At 41.6% G+C, this 19252-nt stretch overlaps 1 protein-coding gene across 1 annotated transcript in view; it reads right to left on the bottom strand.

Annotated features, from left to right (window-relative positions):
* UBL3 (ubiquitin like 3) overlaps window positions 1-19252 on the bottom strand; it is a 306602-nt gene that overhangs the window by 100009 nt on the left and 187341 nt on the right. Inside the window, exon 2 of the mRNA XM_069202196.1 lies at window positions 1933-2041. Within this exon, the coding sequence (XP_069058297.1) occupies window positions 1933-2041 (109 nt within the window). The remainder of the gene's footprint in view (window positions 1-1932; window positions 2042-19252) is intronic.

The following is a 19252-nucleotide window of genomic DNA, read 5'->3' as shown; positions in this document are numbered from 1 at the left end:
CACATGCATGTGTTATTGCTTCTAAACAAAGTAATCCAGACAGCCACTTAAAGAATCAAAATACTAAATTATCTAGTCAATGTTATTTTTTTGGCTTCCCAGGAAACATAATATGCATAATGCCCTGTTGTCAACCTCCCTCACCCCCCCCTTCCCAAAAAAACACACACAATGGTCACAAGATCAAAAAACTCCATAACACGCAACACCCAGAGGCATTCTGGACCAAGGACATCCTTTTGTATGACTTCCCATATCAGCCACGCCCAAGCTCACAACCGTACCCCAACATGATAGACGTAGCCAGGCTGTCATGCAGTTCGTAGGGGTGTGGCACATTTAAAAGTATTTCACCAATGTCTTCTGTTTAAGGCACAGGAGGGCTGTCCTGTTAACCCAACCCTAAATAAAACAAGCATTTTCAATGCAACGGGTCTCGCATTTGTTGTTGATAGAGCTATTAGCGCTGTGAAGCAAAAAAAAAAAGCAGCGCGATCGCGCTGCATGGAAAATAAATAGATAAAATAGTCCGGACTCCAGGCTGAAAACATCAAGCCTTGTATGTTTTTGGTACTTTACCAGTGCTGTGTAGGTGGGCTAAACACTGGAAAAGGCATGACGCATGCATGCCTTTCACAAATGAAAGCAAGCAGATTTTAAAAGGCAAGCCCACGAACCAATGTAAGTGACTGACGTGGCATGGGCGTGGTTTGAAGCCCAAAGAGAGATTACAGAATAGACGGAGCACTTTGTGCTCGCCCATAAAAAGACACACACACCCCAAATAGTTGAAACAAAATCACAACATGGAACGTCTAAAGCATTGAAAGAAGCATTGTGATCATTTTGGCTAGTCTGAGCGAAAAGGCCCTGCTCCCATGAGGTCTGTCGACAAGCGCTTTTTTCCACATTTTGGCTTATCAACTGTGTTGTTTATTACCTTTATGAGGAAACTGCACCCCAAATGGAAACCGAGTGCGTGTGTTTAGAGAGTAAATGCTGATGTATCATGACGTCGCGTATCCGAAGATTATTATTTTTCGAGGTCAAGATAATCGATGACTAAGAAATGAATGTAAACAGAAAGAATCACGCACGGACAACAGAAGAAAAGACATATCGCTCTGGTTACACGTACAATATTATTCTTGCTGAGGACGTTGGAAGTGACCACCTGGCAGCAAAATGTGTTCAATCAGATGCATTCAATCAGATGTTTCTTTTTCTATTCTGCTGCTACCCGTGCACCTAATATCCACAGCAGGGTGTGCAAACTTAGCCGGTAACCTGCTTCCCTCTGCATCTTAAGACGCATAGGATGTGGGTTTTAAACCTTAGCTACAAGAAGTGGTTGTCAGCTACGTTATGAAATATGGCAATAAATAATTGTTTCCACATGTTGACAGCTAAGCAGATATCACCGACTGTCATTCCCCTTTCTGAAACATGTTAATGACGCTGCAATGCCAATATCGTAGTGGCTAAGAATCCCCACTGTTGCTGATGTTAGGAAAATATCTGAAATGTGTGTGAATTAGTGGTCTGTGCCTAGAACCTAGTGCTATCTCGTCACCCATTGTAATACACTGCAAAACCTACTGCAATTTAAATTAAACATAAAAGGTGCATTTGAAGGTGGGTTGCGGCAATGGCAGGAAGTCACAGAAACATTTTCCTGTTAGAATTAATAATATATATTCGAGCTTTATAGACAAAGCATACCGTTGAACAACCCTACAGTCAGGCACCTTGGTGTATTGTTCATTAGGATGAAAGAATTTGACCTTGCATATCCACTGTTAAAGGCAACTTGTTATAAAAGACAAGAGGAAAGAAAAAGGAAATCCAAAACACATTTAAAAAACAACTTTCATTAAAGGTTTGAGGCTGCAGGAAAAAATAAGTAGGTGAATATCAAAAATAGATACTCACCCATTGGCCAGTTGTCATATACATGCTTAGCAATATCTGCCGCTGAATCATTGGGCGAAAACAGGAACTCTTTTGTCTTCCCACTTACTAAGATAAGACGTAAATTAATCTGCAAAAAAAGGAAAACTTTTTTTTACAACACTGGATATATTTCGTTTTAATCGGTTAAAACGTTCACACAAATTTCCAGTTGATCAGTCATATAAAGAGTTAAGAAGGCTGAGTTAAGACAGAAATAAGGGCCTAAATACATTTGGATTCAGCTGGCTTCAGGCACATTTGTGCACCGACCAATGAAATAGCACAATAAAATGTTTAACTGTAATTTCTCCACCTCAAAATGATGCCAGTGAAGGTTCTCTAAGCAAAGCTCCTTTGCTGGCCATTTTGAAAATGTATATCTTTTGGATGCATAAAAGTGGAGAATCCAGACCATCCAACACAAGAAATAATTTAATGGTATCTAACCCTAAGGTAAGGGGGAATCGAAGAGGGTGAGGGAATTTGCATGAGTGAAGTCTTGGAGCAAGCTCTGATACTACTCCCTGGGCTGGAATGGGTTCTAATCCACTCACTAGGTAAGGGTAAAACGGGAGGATGAAGAATAATGAGCTTCTGTAAAGAGGCAAAAGGGCGGAGGACTGGGCAATATATTGACATCACCTCTACAATGGATCTGAACAGTGAAGAATCTCAGAATAAGAGATCTTAGTTTCCCCACGAAAGAAATCATCTTCACCCTGTGGATGTGTGACACATACATGCAAGTACAGTGTGGCATCCGTTGGCACCACATGAGTTGTCCAGACTGAGGAACCCATGTCAAAATTTCACTATGGGTGTACAGTAAAAGGTTGTGGCAGTGGCCTGCTGAAGGAAACATGGTTTAAACATGCAAACATAATTTTCATTTTTCCATTACATTTTAAGCGTGGGTAGGAGTCAGTAAACTGAAACCCATCCTGAGCGGGATAGTATAAAACTACATAAATAATCTTTAAAGCTGACTTGATACTACACTGACTCAAGCTCGACTTTCCAAAGTAGCACAGAGAAGTATACAGATATGGGTACAAATGCTTAAGTCGGTAATTTTAAGTGTCTTTCTGATTATGTCTGTGCCCAAACTTAACTCCTTTCATTTCAACTTAAAAGCGCCCATAAGGACATCCAGTGTGCTAACGTGTCCCATACGCCTGAGATTCGCAACAGAAATCCAACTCTCAAATAGATTAAGGTTGTATAACAAAATACTGAGGTGAATTCTTCCCGGCCCATGTGGATATTTTAAATTAAAGCATGAGGAGAGGAGAGTGGGGCTAGCAGGGCTTCCATTCAAAATGCAATTTCACCTTTCCCTTTAATTAGCTTTCAACTCCCCCCTTTCGAATTAAGTGGCTCAACGGGATAGGGAAAGCTGGCTGACATCACCTCTATTGTTTCAAGCTGCTCACCCAGCAAGTGTGGCATTTCGCCTCCAGGTAGGGACTGGGTTCTTACTCTCATTACTCATAAGCACAGTATTAATACAAAGGGAAATAAAAGCAGATGGCAGTACTTTCTCATTGTCTTTTACTGGCTTCAGCGCTTTTAGTGTCTGTTGACTTGCTGTCCGGTGCCCCCTCCCTTTCAATCCCTCACAAGGTTAACCTTTCTTGGTCTCTCTGCTTCAAGTGCAATGTCTGCGCTGGTTCTTTGGAGGAGCCTCATAGGCAAGAAAACTCCACTCTGCGAGAAGTAAGCTGAGTGTGTTTGCAACGGTGTTTTGAGATTTGCAGCTTGCTCCTGACAACTGCCTTCTATACTGTTTTCCTAAATGTCCTGGAGCAAAACGGTGTCTGTTCTGCGCTCGGACGCCTTCTCTAGGTCTCCTACTCTCTCCCAACCAGCATTCACTGATCAGGAATAGATAGCAGGGACAGCAACAGAACAGACACCCCCTCATAATGTCATCAAAGTTCCAATCGCGGTGGCCACACATGTTAGTAAGAGCAAAGGCCAGTTTGTGGGCAACCTTTACTTACATCTATCATGGGTTCGCTCCGTAGTCTACGTTTAGAGTGATACATTTATATATTTACTCCCTGGTGGTCATTCACTGCTAGACACTTCGTTTTTAACTGGGTGACCATCAATGAATCCAGACCGACATACCAGTTGGTCATACAGCTGAGACAGGTTTGTCTTAACACAATCTAAGAATTTCATGTGATTATATTCTTAACAAAGTGCATGGCTCATTCACTTTAAATCAATCAAACATGCCAGATGGCTGTCCACTTCCAGCAGCCATGCCTCATCCACCACTTAGTCAGGTACACTGGGTGCGCCTCATCAGTCGTAATCCTACACAACTCCTGCTTCATTCCCTTCATTCCTGTTAAGTTAGTAAGGCATTAAAGGGTGACTATATACCTTCAGGTAGCTGTATTTCATCTATCAATCACTCGGCTGCATGGAATGGACCACCACCTTTGGTGGCCATACATCATTCACCTTCAATTTACCGAGGTCATAAAGGTGGATGCATCCTTACAGTGGCCATACTTCATTCTTCTGCCACCTGTGGTAAACTCCTTGTGTTCTTTGCTTTCAGGCAGCAGTCCATCTGAATACCCTCTATATGCATACATGCCATTGCTGGGGAAACTGATTCCTTTCCCCAAGGTATCTGAGTTACTTAAAACCAAAGTTAAGTGACAACACATGCACTTGGGGCATGGGTGAGCAAAAATAATCCTTAAACATCCCAAATGACAACGGTTCGTAAAATAGCCACAGCGTAGACAAAGATCTTCCTCAGGTGTCAGATTTTTATTTTCTCTGAGAAAATGCACACTCCAGCTCCTTTCTCTTTCTATTCTTTGTTACCTGGGGTTGAGCTCCTCATAAGATGCTGTGTTCAAGATACGATTATAATTTGAGAGTGACCTCTTAACTAGCTGGATCACAACTGCTCACGCAGCATATGGCACAAGGCTACCTTTATGGAATTGTGGTGGCGCAAAGCACTGTACCAACAACAACAATATTTTTATATAACTTAAATAAAACAGTCATCACAGTGTCAACATGATGGCTGCATCAGAAATGTAAAAAGGTAAACTTTTCTGGTATAAATCATATATTATATATATATATATATATATATATATATATATATATATATATATATATATATTCAAATATATAAATATATTCAATATACAAAATTCAAAAACTTGGTAGAAAGTGTACAACCAAATGTCATTCTTCTCATTCAGGAAGGTACGACTTGCAAAACAGGATTATCCTATCTGCCATTATAAAGTGTTTTCACTCAAGCTCATAGGGTTCTGCTAGACAGAGGATGGAAAGGAAGAGAGACAGAGTGAGAGAGACAGAGAAAGCACAAATTTGCATTTACCTCATGTATAGATTTGTAACATGAATGAGCCTGTGCGATATACTAGACCTGCCAACTCACACAGTGCCACCGTGTCACACGATTTCAGTGTCCTCCTTCCAGTCTCCCGGCGAGGAGCCAATATCACAAGGCAACAGGAGCTGGTAACCAGTGAAAAGTATAGATTTCCAGCTCTTTTTCAGAGGCTGTAAACAGTCAGTGTGGATTAAGGTATGTGAAAACACCCCAGGACATTATCAGCAGCCCCAGCAACCTTTGTGTTTTTGTTTTTTGGAGGGGATAATAAGTCAGTGGGTGCAGCTGTGCCTCAAAACGTAGTTCTCAGCATAAAGCCCCAGCCCTTAGAAGGCCACGTCCCCTTCTCACACTGCAAATTTTATTTTCAAGTTGGCAGGTCTAGTATATTAATGTGTGTATGACACAAAAAGTGGGAGGCTGGTACATAAATGAGATTTTTTTTCCTGACTCAGTCTGTTGTGCTGCCTGAGGATAATCATCTCACCCCTGCCCTCACCAACACACACTCACTAAAGAAATTTCCCATGGATCTCTCGTAATTCTGCTTGTTATCACAAAGCAGAGGCATCACCAGTACTCAAGCACTCGGGCGTGGTGTCCCCAGACATCTGTCTACAAAATTCATTAGGAAATCCAGCTGTGTGTGTAAAGGATGTGTGCAGGGGCGGACTGACCATTTACTCAATCTAAGCAATGCCTGATCAGCTGGCTTTATTAGCAGCTTTGGGATCTGGCCTCTGCTGATCATGGGCCCTTTCATTATTGTGTTCACATTCCACCCAATTAACATCTCTAAAGGCAAAAACATATTTCTACAGTTGTATTATTCATGACTTCTCCTGTGCCACTGTTTTTCCCTTGGCCCAGGTGATAAACTCCACTTCCCCAGTGGAGTTTTGGCCATTCTGAGTTACACATGTTATATGGAATACCGGCCTCATTCCGCTGTGCTGCATGGCACAATTTTTTCTTTCGCGCAGTTCACCAATGGTAAGTTGGAAAGCACAACCAATAAATGGCATCCCCTAGCTCGATTTTCGGGTGCTAAGAGCACCAGGCGTGATTTTCCCAAAACGGGCAGTTGCGACCATTCATGTTGGAAAAGCTGCCACTCGAGTAGAAAATTTACTTGAGAGGCAGCAAAACCAACTCGAGCTGCAGCGCCCTCTAGCGCACAGCACAGTATTGTTTGGGCGGAGATCTCAGCACGGAACAAGCTGCAGGCGCTGAGAATCAGCACGAAGTGCCAATATCTGCCCGTTTGGGGAACGCCACAGAATCTCACTAAGTTTTTATGTAACTCCATGGAATTCAATGGGAGTAAAACTCTGCAAGTTCCGCCCAGGCCTATTTTTCCCTCCCAGGCACCTCTGTACAGGTCATGTTCACAATGTGTACAGGGCTGCACCTAGGAATGGATGGTATCCAACCAGCCTCTCAATGCTCCCCAGCTCACTTTTTAAGGGGGTAGGGGAGGGACTGGTTGTGTGTCTGGCAGCAGACTGAACTATGTTGTGTCAATCTGCTCATTCCGGGGAGACGCAGACTCACATCGTCCTGTGCGATACACAAGCGCTGTTGCCAAACTGGATTTGTGTCATGTAAAGCCCCAACTTGTGAAATGAATGAATAAAAACATATAACAGTACAAAAAACTGACTTAACGCAGCTGTATTTACAACGTAGTTGTTGTGCTGAACAGGTTTTAAATATACTGAACTGAAAATAATGTGTGCTAAGACGTGAAAAAATAGTACTGCTCATTCCAAATACTACTGTACTTTTTTAAGTTACTAGTGCAACACATGTTCCCACGTAATATAATCTCTCTGCAAATGGAACCGAGTCAAAGATAGGGTACTGTCTTTCACTACCCTCTGCACATACTGAAACATAAGGAGCAGGCTATATTTATTCGTAACGAGTATGGTAAGGGATGTTTCCGGGTATGACAACTGCTTCGGCAGGTGTTACAGTCATGGGTGTCTAGTCTGCCTGCATAGGTCAGACTTGGGTCAGTAAATGATCCCAAGACACGAGCTAGTGCCCTACGGAAAATGAGTTGTTGCTCTCAGATCAACTGACAAAGTAGGAATTCGTTTATCAAACCATTCCTCGACACACACAGCACACCACAGATCTCTTTGATGGCAGTCTAAGCACAGTAGCCAGGATGATCACAGAGTTAAAAGTGGTCAAACTCAAAAGCGTGGGGACTTTCAAGAAATGGCATGTGTGTGTGAAATGTTAATTTCAACGATGTTCTCTTTCTGATTGCATATTTTATCTTCACTTTGGTACCTTCTACATTTTTCACAGTGCACCTACTTATTAAATGTGTAGCACAGACTCTTCCTATTTCAAGTGCCTATATTGTACTAGCCAATCACTTTAGTATTCAGTCTGGAATATGCGTTGTGAATCTTTAAATGTGCAGATCGAGAACTACACTCATCTCACCAGAGAACTTTTCAAAAGGGACAAAACAGAGGAATGCTGAGATCTCTGCTGGCTGTTCCAATCGATCATCCCTATTAGCAGACAAGCATTGACAAAGCCAATAGGTCCTACCTTTCCTTTCGCCAATGCAGACCTACTATTTTTTGCAATGCTTTTTCCCACAGATGTTATCACATTTAAAAACGACAAACGCTACATTGGGGATACTAAACCGCACTGGCAAAAATAAAAATGCAGTGCGTATGTCATCACAGATGAACACTCAAATATCATGGATGCTACGATAGCCCCAGCGTCATTACACTTACATGTGCATGCCTCGTATAGCAGCACCCAATTTGTTTTTCTATTTTAATTTCACATTGCAAGATGATGCAGGCCCATCTGGGAACCATAAATACAAAACAAGCATTTTCAATGCAACAGGTCTCGCATTTGTTCGAGTTTAGAGCTATTAGCGTTGTAAAGCACAAAAAAAACGCAGCGCGATGGCGCTATGTAAAATGCAGTGCGATTGCGCTGCGTGGAAAATAAACAGATAAAGTAGTCCGGACTCCAGGCTGAAAACATCGAGCTTTGTATGTTTTTGGTACTTTACCAGTGCTGTGTGGGTGGGCTAAACACCGGAAAAGGCATGACGTATGCATGCCCTTCACAAATGAAAGCAAGCGGATTTTAAATGGCAAGACCACGAACCAATGAAAGTGACTGACGTGGCATGGGCGTGGTTTCAAGCCCAAAGAGAGATTACAGAATGGACGGAGCACTTTGTGCTCGCCCATAAAAACATAGAAAGGGCACCAAAATGAATTGCTTTTAGATTCTAGAAATGTGTAGCCCTATAGCAAATAAGGCTACAGGGCCCTCCAAAAAAAGAAGAAAAAAAAAGAAAAATATCTTAAAAAACGGAGTATCTTGAGGGGGCTTAAAAGCAAAATAAAAAAAAACTGGGTAGGGGAAATGTTGTGAAGGACCACACAGCAGGCAGTTATTACTCAAAGTGGAGATTTATTGAAGCACGAGATGGAGTGACTTCCCTCTTTGCCAGTTCCTCGCAAGTGTCTAAACCTGGAATGTCATTGCTCCCACGACAACAAAGGAACCTTCAACATTCTGAAATACTTAAAGAGCACATCACAGTACTACATTACAACAGGAAGCTGAACGGGTGGGGGCAGGAGAGCAATACGGAAAGCACAGAAATTTCAGATGGCAGGACAATTTGATGGGGGAAGCAATACACAAGGGAAAGAGCAAGAACGAATGCAATCCAATGGAGTGACGAAAGAAATAATGAAAAAGTAGTACCCTCCATGTAAGCAGTAGAGGCATACAAGTCATCTAATCAAAAGAATGGTTAAAAAGCTATGTCTCAAGAGGAGGAGGAAGGCAACACCCTAAACATTAAATAAGCAAATGTAATTGACAAGGAATCGACAAATGGTAAGTAATGGGCTGATCCAAATCCCACTGCAAGTATTGGTACACAGAAGGTCTTTGACAGCAGACGGCAAAGAGATGTCTGTAAGAGAGACGTTAAAAGAGAGGGCAAATAATATGTTTTGCCAAGAAAAGAGCTGCAGGGATGTACGGCAATCTTGCAAACATTCCTTCTGATATTTTTTGTGTGACTGCAGTATTAGGAATAATGCATGCCCAGAACAAAGTTATCAACTGGAGTTCTTCAGCTTTATATGTAAGGTTCCCACTTTTCTGTAATTGCTGTCTGACAGATACAGTCAAAACAACATGTATTTCTGGGTCTGTATTTATTCATCTCTGATAATCATGTTATGAGCACAGCAGGAAAAAGAAGGTGTCACGAAGCGTGGAGTAAACATCCAATACTTTTATTTCTTTGTCTGGTATGGCAAGTACTGCGTGTCCCTCATCAACCCACCATCTTCACCTTACGCTACCGCCAACCGTCTTTGAACCTCCACTCCCCATCAAACCCAAACATTCCACTTGCTGTTCCTGTGTGCACCCATGAGCCCAGGTGCAGCACGTGAACTCCAAGTGCGACAATACAACACATCTTTCCCCTTTACACAACAAAAACAACAACCCCAACACAAAATAAATTAACCCAACACTTAATCCTCCAGATATTTGGGCTTCTTGGCAACCCTTTTGGATTTTTGAAAATCACCTTGAACGGTCTCCCCAACCTCCTCACCAAATCAGAAACCTCTGAACACACATCATTATTTTCTTCCGCCATTGTTTCTTCCTCTCCACACATTTGATCCAAACAAACTCTCCTCACACTCCTCCACAACCATCCTACCCATGCCAACCATATCTCCTCCCGAGATTCCACCAGAAACCCTGTCTTCCTTCCCTCTTCTATGCGCATCACCCTTCATCTCCACCTTGGCCACTTTCCTCTTGCTCCACCACTTCCCTCCTTCAACCATGACAGAGTGCTTGGAAACTTGCACCACTTTATTCACCGGGACATATTTGGAACCCTTGAACTTATAAGGTCTTCTTATCCTCACCCATCCCCAAAAGAAAAAAACAACTTCTTTTAGTTCTTGAAGTTCATCATATCTGCCTTTAGCCTTACTTTGTGACTCCTCCACCGTGTTCTTGATAGTTTACATTTATCTGGTTCAGAGTTCTCAATCACCCACTTAAGGGACAACTCACTGAATGAGTGTCTACCCCTCCACAAAGCAAAAGGAGTCAAGCCAGTCGTGGCGTGAGGTGTGTTAAGATAACCCCATATTCTTTCAGCTACTGCTTCATGAATGGAATTACCAACCTCCATTGCAATCTGAATCGTTTCTTTAAACGTGTGATTAACCCTTTCCACCATGCCATTACCTTGTGGACTATATAACGCCGTTGTCAAATGTTTAATTCCTAACTTATCCAGAAAACGCCTCACGGTATGAGACAAAATGCACACCATTGCCCGTTACCACAAACGCTGGAACACCCTCTGAATGAAAGAGGTCCTTCAAAACCCTTATTACTTCAGTTGTGTTAGGTTCTCTCAAAAACTTATATGAAACCCATTTAGAATTATAATCCACCACAACCAAAACAAACCTCCTACCCTCATTCATCCCACCAATAGGACCGATAAAATCCATGCAAATTTTCTCCCAAGGCGACTCAGGAAACCTCACTGGGCACATCGGAGTGTTCCGTACACATACAGACTTCTCGACTTGCGCACACACACTACAACTGCCAACCACCACTTCCACAATAGCATCCATTCCAGGCCACCAATAATACAGTCAGAGCTTCTTTCTAGTACCTGTAACTCCTACATGCCCCTTATGAGCCAACTTAACCAGTTTATGTCTCAGCACAACAGGAGGAATCAATTTTGTACCACTCATTAATAAATTACCCTCCACACTCAATTCTTCCTTGATCTTGAAAAATGGTTTCACATCTTCCATCACCTGACCTTCCCTAGGCCAACCATTCCTTATATAATCCTTTAATATATTTGACATGCGATCATTTTCTACCTCCTTCTCCCAACTCTCCTTCAAAATCACCCCCTCCGATATCACCAACCCATCAACCATGCCAATGATCACTTCTTTGTCATCTATACCAACAGCTGAGGCATTTACTTCATCAGTAACAGGACATCTCGATAAGAAATCAGCCCTGCAAATCTGCCCTCCTTGAATGTATTTCATCCTGAAATTAAATACATGCATTTTGGATAACAACTGAATCAAATGAGGACTTGCATTTTCCATCCCTTTTTCATTCCACAAATACATCAATGGTTTATGGTCTGTGACCATCATGAATTCTCGGCCCCATAAATATGTTGAAAAAATGATGGTCCCCCCCCCCCCCATACACAAGCTAAGGCTTCTTTCTCTATAGTGCTGTAATTGTTCTCAGACATCGTTAATATGCGTCAAGCAAAAGCAACTGTTTGTTCACGACCTTCAAGAAGTTGAGTGAGAACAGCTCCTATCCCAGCATTACTTGCATCCACAGTCACCACTGACAATGCTTCATCGTTGAAAGGTTGATTGGCAGGTGCATTCACAATACGTTTCATCAAGACTTTTAATGCTTCACTCTGTTGTCCTCCCCAATCAAATTGTGCATTTTTCCGTAAAGGTTCACATTGTAAAGCAAAATTCTGTACAAATCTTGAATAATATTCGCACAAACCAAAAAAGGATCTCAACTGGTCTTTGTCTTTAGGTGGCGCACAATTATCAATTGCAGACAGAAGATCATTCTTGGGTTTAATGCCATGTCCACTAATCGTATGTCCCAAATTCTCTTCTTCTTGCAACATAAATTAGCATTTTTGTTTAGACACCGTCATCCCATGAACCTCAAGAATGTTCAAAATTGTCTATTTGCCCAAATGAGATTGAACTTAATTTGAACTTTTCAATATGTCATCCCGATACATCAACACTCCTTCCTCTTCCCCAAACAGTTGAAGCATCAATTTTTGAAACACAGAAGCCACGGATACCAGACCAAACGGCATCCTCAGGAACTGAAAAGCCCCAAATGGTGTATTAAATGCAGTAAGATCTCTAGATTCCTGACAAAGTTCCACTTGACGATATGCAGCTCTCAGATCAAGAATCGAAAAGATCTTCGAACTACCCAACTGGGCCAACATATCTTGAATCTTGGGTAAGGGGAAGCAATTGATTTCATTATTTTTGTTGAATGACCTGAGGTCTACACAAAGTCTCAAGTCCCCGGACTTTTTAACTGCCACTACAATGGGGGAAATCCATTGCGAGGATTCAATTGACTCGATCACCCCATCCTTGCACAACTGTGTTACATGATCTTTCAGTTTCTGCCTAATGCTGAGCGGGACATTGTGAACTCTATGTGTAACCGGGACAGCATTGGGCTTAATTATGATTTTGTGTTCATAACCTTTAATCATCCCCAACTTATCCTCAAATACAGCACAGTGTTTAAATAATACTTCATCCAAAGAAAAATAGTTTTTGTCCAATCTGTCCACCAAAGAGATCAGATGTGCAGTACCAGGTTTAAGAACCATCCCAAATTTACCCCGGTCCTTCCATCCTAAGATGTTATACCCTCGCTTTGCTACATATACCTTGGTGTGAATAGATCTATCCTTATATTGCAATCTCTCCATAAAATACCCACACAAATTGATCTCTTGACCACCAACAGCAATCGTCCGTACACCAGGAGGGTGCAAATCTACCCCTTGCCATCTGAAACTTACGGTGATTGGAGACCCAGAATCTACTGTGACTTCCAAGCAATTGTCTCCCATATTAATTACACATACTGGCTCCCCAACCTTCTTGTACACGTCTACCATTGTTTCAACCATTTTTATCGAAAGGACCATTCTTTTATTAAATCCTTCCTCAGTCAAGCTACATGACACATCGTTCTAATGACTGTTGTCCACCAACATTACTCTAGCAGAATTCCTGCACACACATGCAAAATGCCCAACCTTTTTACATTTCGAACAAGATTTTCCTACAGCAGGGCAACTAGGCTCATTAGCCAAGTGATTCTTAGAATCACATCTAAAACATATACTATTCTTCACATTCTTCTTCCCATCTCCCTTTCTCAGCAAGACAGGCTTCATCTTACATGAAACAGCACTGATATTCTCACACGAGGCCTTATCTTTGTTTATAACGTTTGAGGCTAACAGATCTATGCCCCTAGCAATTTCAAGTGTTTCTGCTAATGACAGGTTTTTGCTGCATACTGATCTTTAAGATACTGCTCAATGGGACCAACAAATTCACATTAGGAAGCTAAAATCCTCAAAACAGCAATAAAATCATCTATAATTTCATATTCATACTGCTTGCGTGTGAAAGTTTGATGTCTCTCGACAATCGTGCTAGGTTCTTTCACGAAATGCCTCTCCAATCTCATAATGGCTTCTGTGAACTTATCAACATCTCCACCCATTGTTGAGCACACAACAGGTAGATGGTCAAACATCCTTTGACCCCCCATACCCAAATAATTATATAACAATGCTTATTTTCTAGCCACTGGAAACCCCTCGCCATCAATTGCAATCAAATAACTTTTGAAAGACCTAAACCATTGGCTCCATCTGACTTTTGGCAACCCTGTCTCATTCAAAAAGACAGTGGGTAAGTTTACCATTTGCAAATTAGACATTTTGAAAAGAAAAGTTATAAAATCACCAAGTTATAAATTACTATTCATACAACCCACAATTCCTGCACCAACTAGGTAACATTACAATAACAGTGAAATACTGTCCATTAGTTGATAATGCCACAAACACCCCACTTTAGATGTGCATGACACTTTGAAGAATTAACGTCAACAGAATAAAATTCAGGCTCCTTGAGAATTCCTCCAGAACTGTATATAAATCTCAAGGATTGAGTGCAAGAAGCCAACTCTCCAAAGGCTCCTCTCAAAAGAATGCACCAACTGCGTTGAAAAGAAAAGCGTGTGTTAATAAGATAGCTGACGAACTGGAAACACACACGAGCAGCATTTTATATTGCTGAACACATCCATGTGCCTGCCCCTTTAAGGTTCCTCAGAAGCCAGAAGACAAATCCACTGAATCCACCGTAGACTTCAACGTGACGAGCCTGCCACTTAAAGGCTCCTCGACAAATCAAGAAACGCTCATCCGCTTGAAAAAGAACTGCCGGTTGCGTCTTCCAGAAGTGAGCCTGCCCCTTTAAGGCTTAGCATATAGACAAGGTAGAAATGGAAGCGCTCATCCGCCTAGTAAGGGAACTGCAGGCAACGTTTTTCAACAGTGAGCCTGCCCATTTAAGGCTCCAACCACAGGCAAAGTAAAAATACAATTGAGAGGGTCTGCCGAGTTCAGAGCAAATCCGGCACATAAACTTCAGCCCGCGAAGAAACGAACTGCCACGGAATTGACAATCTGAGGGACAAGCCAAAGTGCTCAGGTTCTTTCCACTCGTCACCAAATCATGTTATGAGTACAGCAGGAAAAAGAAGGTGTCACGAAGCGGTGTGTAAACATCCAAAACTTTTATTTCTTTGTCTGGTACAGCAAGTACTGTGTGTCTCTCATCAACTCACCATATTCACCTTACGCTACCGCCAACCATCTTGAACCTCCACTCCCCATCAAACCCAAACATTCCACTTGCTGTTCCAGTGCGCCCCCACGAGCCCAGGTGAAGGCACGAGAACTCCAAGTGCAACAATACAACATAATCATACATTAGAAAGACATTTAGAGGGTGCCCTTTATCCACATGATTCACAATTGTCCTACCAATCTTTGACCACTTTGCTTGGCCAACAATCTTTAGTCATTTAACCAAGAGAAACATAGAAGAAAACTTTCAAATAGTTAGTCAGTGGCGTACACTGATAATTCATGAATTATCCGTTGTTCAGGGGTGTTTCAATTCCTTCCCTGCACAGTGGAAGGAACTCACACTCTGCCAAGTATATCAAGAAAAAGAACGTGGAGCCAAGGAGACAGCAGCAAGGACTGTAATTTTATAAAATATGCTGTACCACAATACAGCCATCGCACCAAATGCTTTTAATGCACTTTAATTCATGCCTCTCAAAGGGGATAATTAAATTTCCCGTACATTTAAGCAACTGTGAAGTACTTGCCGTGTTTCTTGAACAAAATTCCCCCTCCTTAATTGCTCCAAGAATCATAGACTTGCCTGCTTCTATGATGCAAGGTTGTAATGACCGGGCAAGAGCTTCAGTCTGACAGAAAACCTTTACAGTACAAGAAAAATCAATATACCAATAAAAATTATCTCCTTTCCGAAAAGCATTAAACACTGAAGATGATGTTTTACCTGCAGCTTACAAGACTGCTTTGGAGGTGCCTTCTTCTCTGTGTGGCATAAATCCTGGACAAGTGTAGACAGGATCCGATAAAGCAATCCATCTAGTTACTGAAAGGGTAATTGATGGACCTCTGCCTGCAGTTAACTGCAAAGTCTATAGTAAATACACATGATATGCATGTGCAGGGGAGTTAGTGTCTTCTGTGGAGGGTGAGAACAGTACTGTGTTTTTGGGTGTAGGTGCTATTTAGCGATTACTGTACAAAGTCTAAAAATAAAACTTTGGCACTCCTCTATAAAGGGGAAATTTGCACAATTAAATGTGATGTCAGTCGGCAGTATGACCATGTAATCTCTGTACGAGTTTAATGAGATAGTGCAATTATCACTAATTGCTTCTGGTTTGCAGCTGACATGCTGCTGACGGTGTCTAACTACAACTATAGAAAAGCATATCTTTAGGAGGTGGTAGGAAAGCGTCTGTCAGAGATTTTCAAATGAAATCATAATATGAAAAATAATGTACAGAGAGGGGCTTTTGACCAGCCACTGCACCAAGTGTCATTCACATTTTTTATCAGCCCACAAGAATGAGGAAATTACAAACACACACACACACAGACATATATATATATATATATATATATATATACATATATATATATATATCTAAATACAGGCAATGAGTTATCCCTTTCAGACACTTCTTTGAGGATTTGGTGAAGGTAGTGTCAGTCATAGTGACTAATGGCCATTTGTGTATTTATGTCTCAGACTTGGAAGGGGAACAAATAGAGGCAGAGGAGTCCTATAATAGTCTTTGCCACTGTGTAACTGCACAAAAGCCCTCCACAGAGCACTTAAGTATGGCACAGGCAGTAGGGGAGAGCAGTACACGGCCCTGGTGTCCACATGGACACTTGCTGCAGCATCTAAAATGGAGTCGGATCCAAGGTGCTTTCCAGAGCTGAGTGCTTATTGGGGTGTACACCACTTATTGGTCGATGGGTCATTTTGATGCCTGACTCACTAGTTACTAAACAACCGCACAGGTACTAACAGGCTGCGTGATTAAACCTACCATATAACAAGCAGAATTTATTCACGCTGCATAGCGGTAAATGTGAAGACTATGATCTTGAAACAATCAAATTTAATTAAACATTCCAGGAAAAACGAAAGCTGAGAAAATGAATGTGAAAAAAACTACTTACAAAACCTTTTATTATTTAAATCCCAAAATGGCATATAAAATAGAGACAGGATACCAAATCCTGGAGCTGCAAGAAAATTCAATACATCTAACATAAGCCAAAAAGTTATACCAAGTTCTAATTTCATTAGGACTAAGCCTTAAAATAATGTACACCTTTGACATACATTCTGAACAAACCAAGCTTGAAATACAAATATAAAAAGAGAAAACAGCTACAGTAACCTTACTCACTTAATTATCTCTGAAAGTCCAACAGAGAAAAAAAACAAAATAAGGCACAAACAAGCTGCTGCACAGGCGAGGTGAAAAGCATCTTCTGCAGGTAGAGGGTAGGGAGAGTAATGGGGTTATTGCTAAATAATTTGTTTAAAAAATGATAGCGCCTATCAAGAGAGCTGGAAGAGGGGCAGCGTTATAAGGTAAAGTGAAGAATGTCAGGCATAATCGAAGAAAGAACTGGGCTAAAATTAAGAGGAAAGGACCAGGGTAAAAGAAAGGGGAATGAGAATTAATGCTATACATCCCACCCTCACGAAAGCAATACAGAGGAAGAAAGGAAGAGATCTGAAACAGGCATCAAGGCAATATATAAATTAGGGTGAAGGATTAGAATGATTATGGTCTTATACAACGTTAAGTGAATACTTTCTCACGTTAGGTTCCTCAGCTAAATATTTACTAGTTTTACACTCGGGGGTAAAATACAGAGTCATGAAACGTTGCTGATGTATTTTCTGTTATTGATAATCACATTGCCCATTCTGGTACAAATCTTTTATTCCTGCTCTGTAGACAAATAATATTTTTTAGTTGCTTTCAGCAGACCGTAATCAGGGTTTTACATATGTAGATAATTGAAAATAGCATTGAGCAGCGCCTTCTCAAAGTAAGTCTTTTTTGCACTGTCCTGCCAGTGCCTATTCCCTCAATGGTTCCACTAAGCAAGCGTGGAGCAATCAAGACAGTTGTAATAAATTGGGTTACTGTTTGAGGGGCTGGAAGCCCCACCCAGGCAACAACCGCAAACCCTTGTCAGGGTGAACCACAAAAGTCACTAAATGTACCTGTGCTTAGCCCTTTGGGAGCTTAGTACAAGGTCAGGCTTAACTTAGACGCAATGTGTAAAGTATTTATGTAGTACACGAACAGCAATAAAGTGAAAAAAAAACAACAAGAAAAATTCCAAACCATTTAAAAAAAAATTAATACATGTTATTGAATAAAATGATTCCAGAAAGAACAAAAATTCAATCAGTCAAACAAGAAATATAGAACTTCAAGGTTTTAGGTTGCTATAGCATTTAAATACAAAGCGCCACTCGTGGTCATCTGGTTGTGCTAGACCAGGGTAAAGTCACAAGTTCAGGCCGACTGTAATGGAGCATGGGTTGGATACAGGAACCAGGTTAGTCCCACTGAAAAAGTTACATTCTCAAAGTGTGCCACAAAGAGGTTGCTTCACAGTGGATGAGACAGCGAGGAGCAGGGACAGCATCGCGAACAGTGGCTACTGGAGCTTTGCGTTGGTGCTCAAAGCGGGCTGTCATTGCAATAACGCCAAGTGCAGATCTTGCGTTGTCGATTGTTGCTCTGGCGCAAAGAGTTGGGTTAATTGGGGCTTCTCTTTGGCTGCCATTGTGGGTAGCAGAGTCTCTGCACAAACTAGCCTGTTCAAAGTAATAAAGAGCCCAAAAGTTCAGGATTTCACCTTTCATTTTAGGGGAAGCTCAAATTATGCCAGCCAGGAGCCTGGGGAGGCACCTCTTGGGGATCAGGAACTCACTCCAGCAGAGGCCAGCATGGGGTGGCATGATGCGCAAAAGAACGATGGATTAAACCCAGTTCTGTGACTGGGGGTGTGTGTCTGAAAAGTTGACAAAAGCAAACAAACACAAATGATGGACAGAATGTGGAACAAATCAAACATTCACCCTGATATAATAACCCTTTCTATGTGGTGTGTTCTTAGAACATCGGCTCTACTATTAATCATCAGTGCCAGAGCCTAGAATGCTCTTTGTAAATCTTAAATTAAGATATTGTAAGCAAGGCAGTGCTTACAACAGAGGATGATAAATCAGGGAGGCTTCCGGACAGGATATTGAGGCGAGAACAAGAGGCTCCGCCTATCCTTCACATATGGGCCCTAGGGTGAAGGTTGCAGACAGATTGCCAGGACATGTTGAATACCCTGGAGACATACCCTTGCGGGGTGGTATTGCCTCACCTGTCACTAGAAGGGGTACATGAATTAGACAGAGAAATCACATGTCGGAGCAACTGAAATTTGTGCTTCAAGACCTTAAAAATTCAAAGGCCCCATGGTGGGGATAGGTTTCCTGTGGAGTTATTTTAAACATATTCTGCACTGCTCTCAGAATGACATTTGGAGGCCTTTTGGAG

This window comes from Pleurodeles waltl, chromosome 8, assembly GCF_031143425.1.
Source record: "Pleurodeles waltl isolate 20211129_DDA chromosome 8, aPleWal1.hap1.20221129, whole genome shotgun sequence".
In the NCBI taxonomy this organism is placed as follows: domain Eukaryota; kingdom Metazoa; phylum Chordata; class Amphibia; order Caudata; family Salamandridae; genus Pleurodeles; species Pleurodeles waltl.
This window is presented reverse-complemented; position numbering and strand designations above follow the sequence as displayed.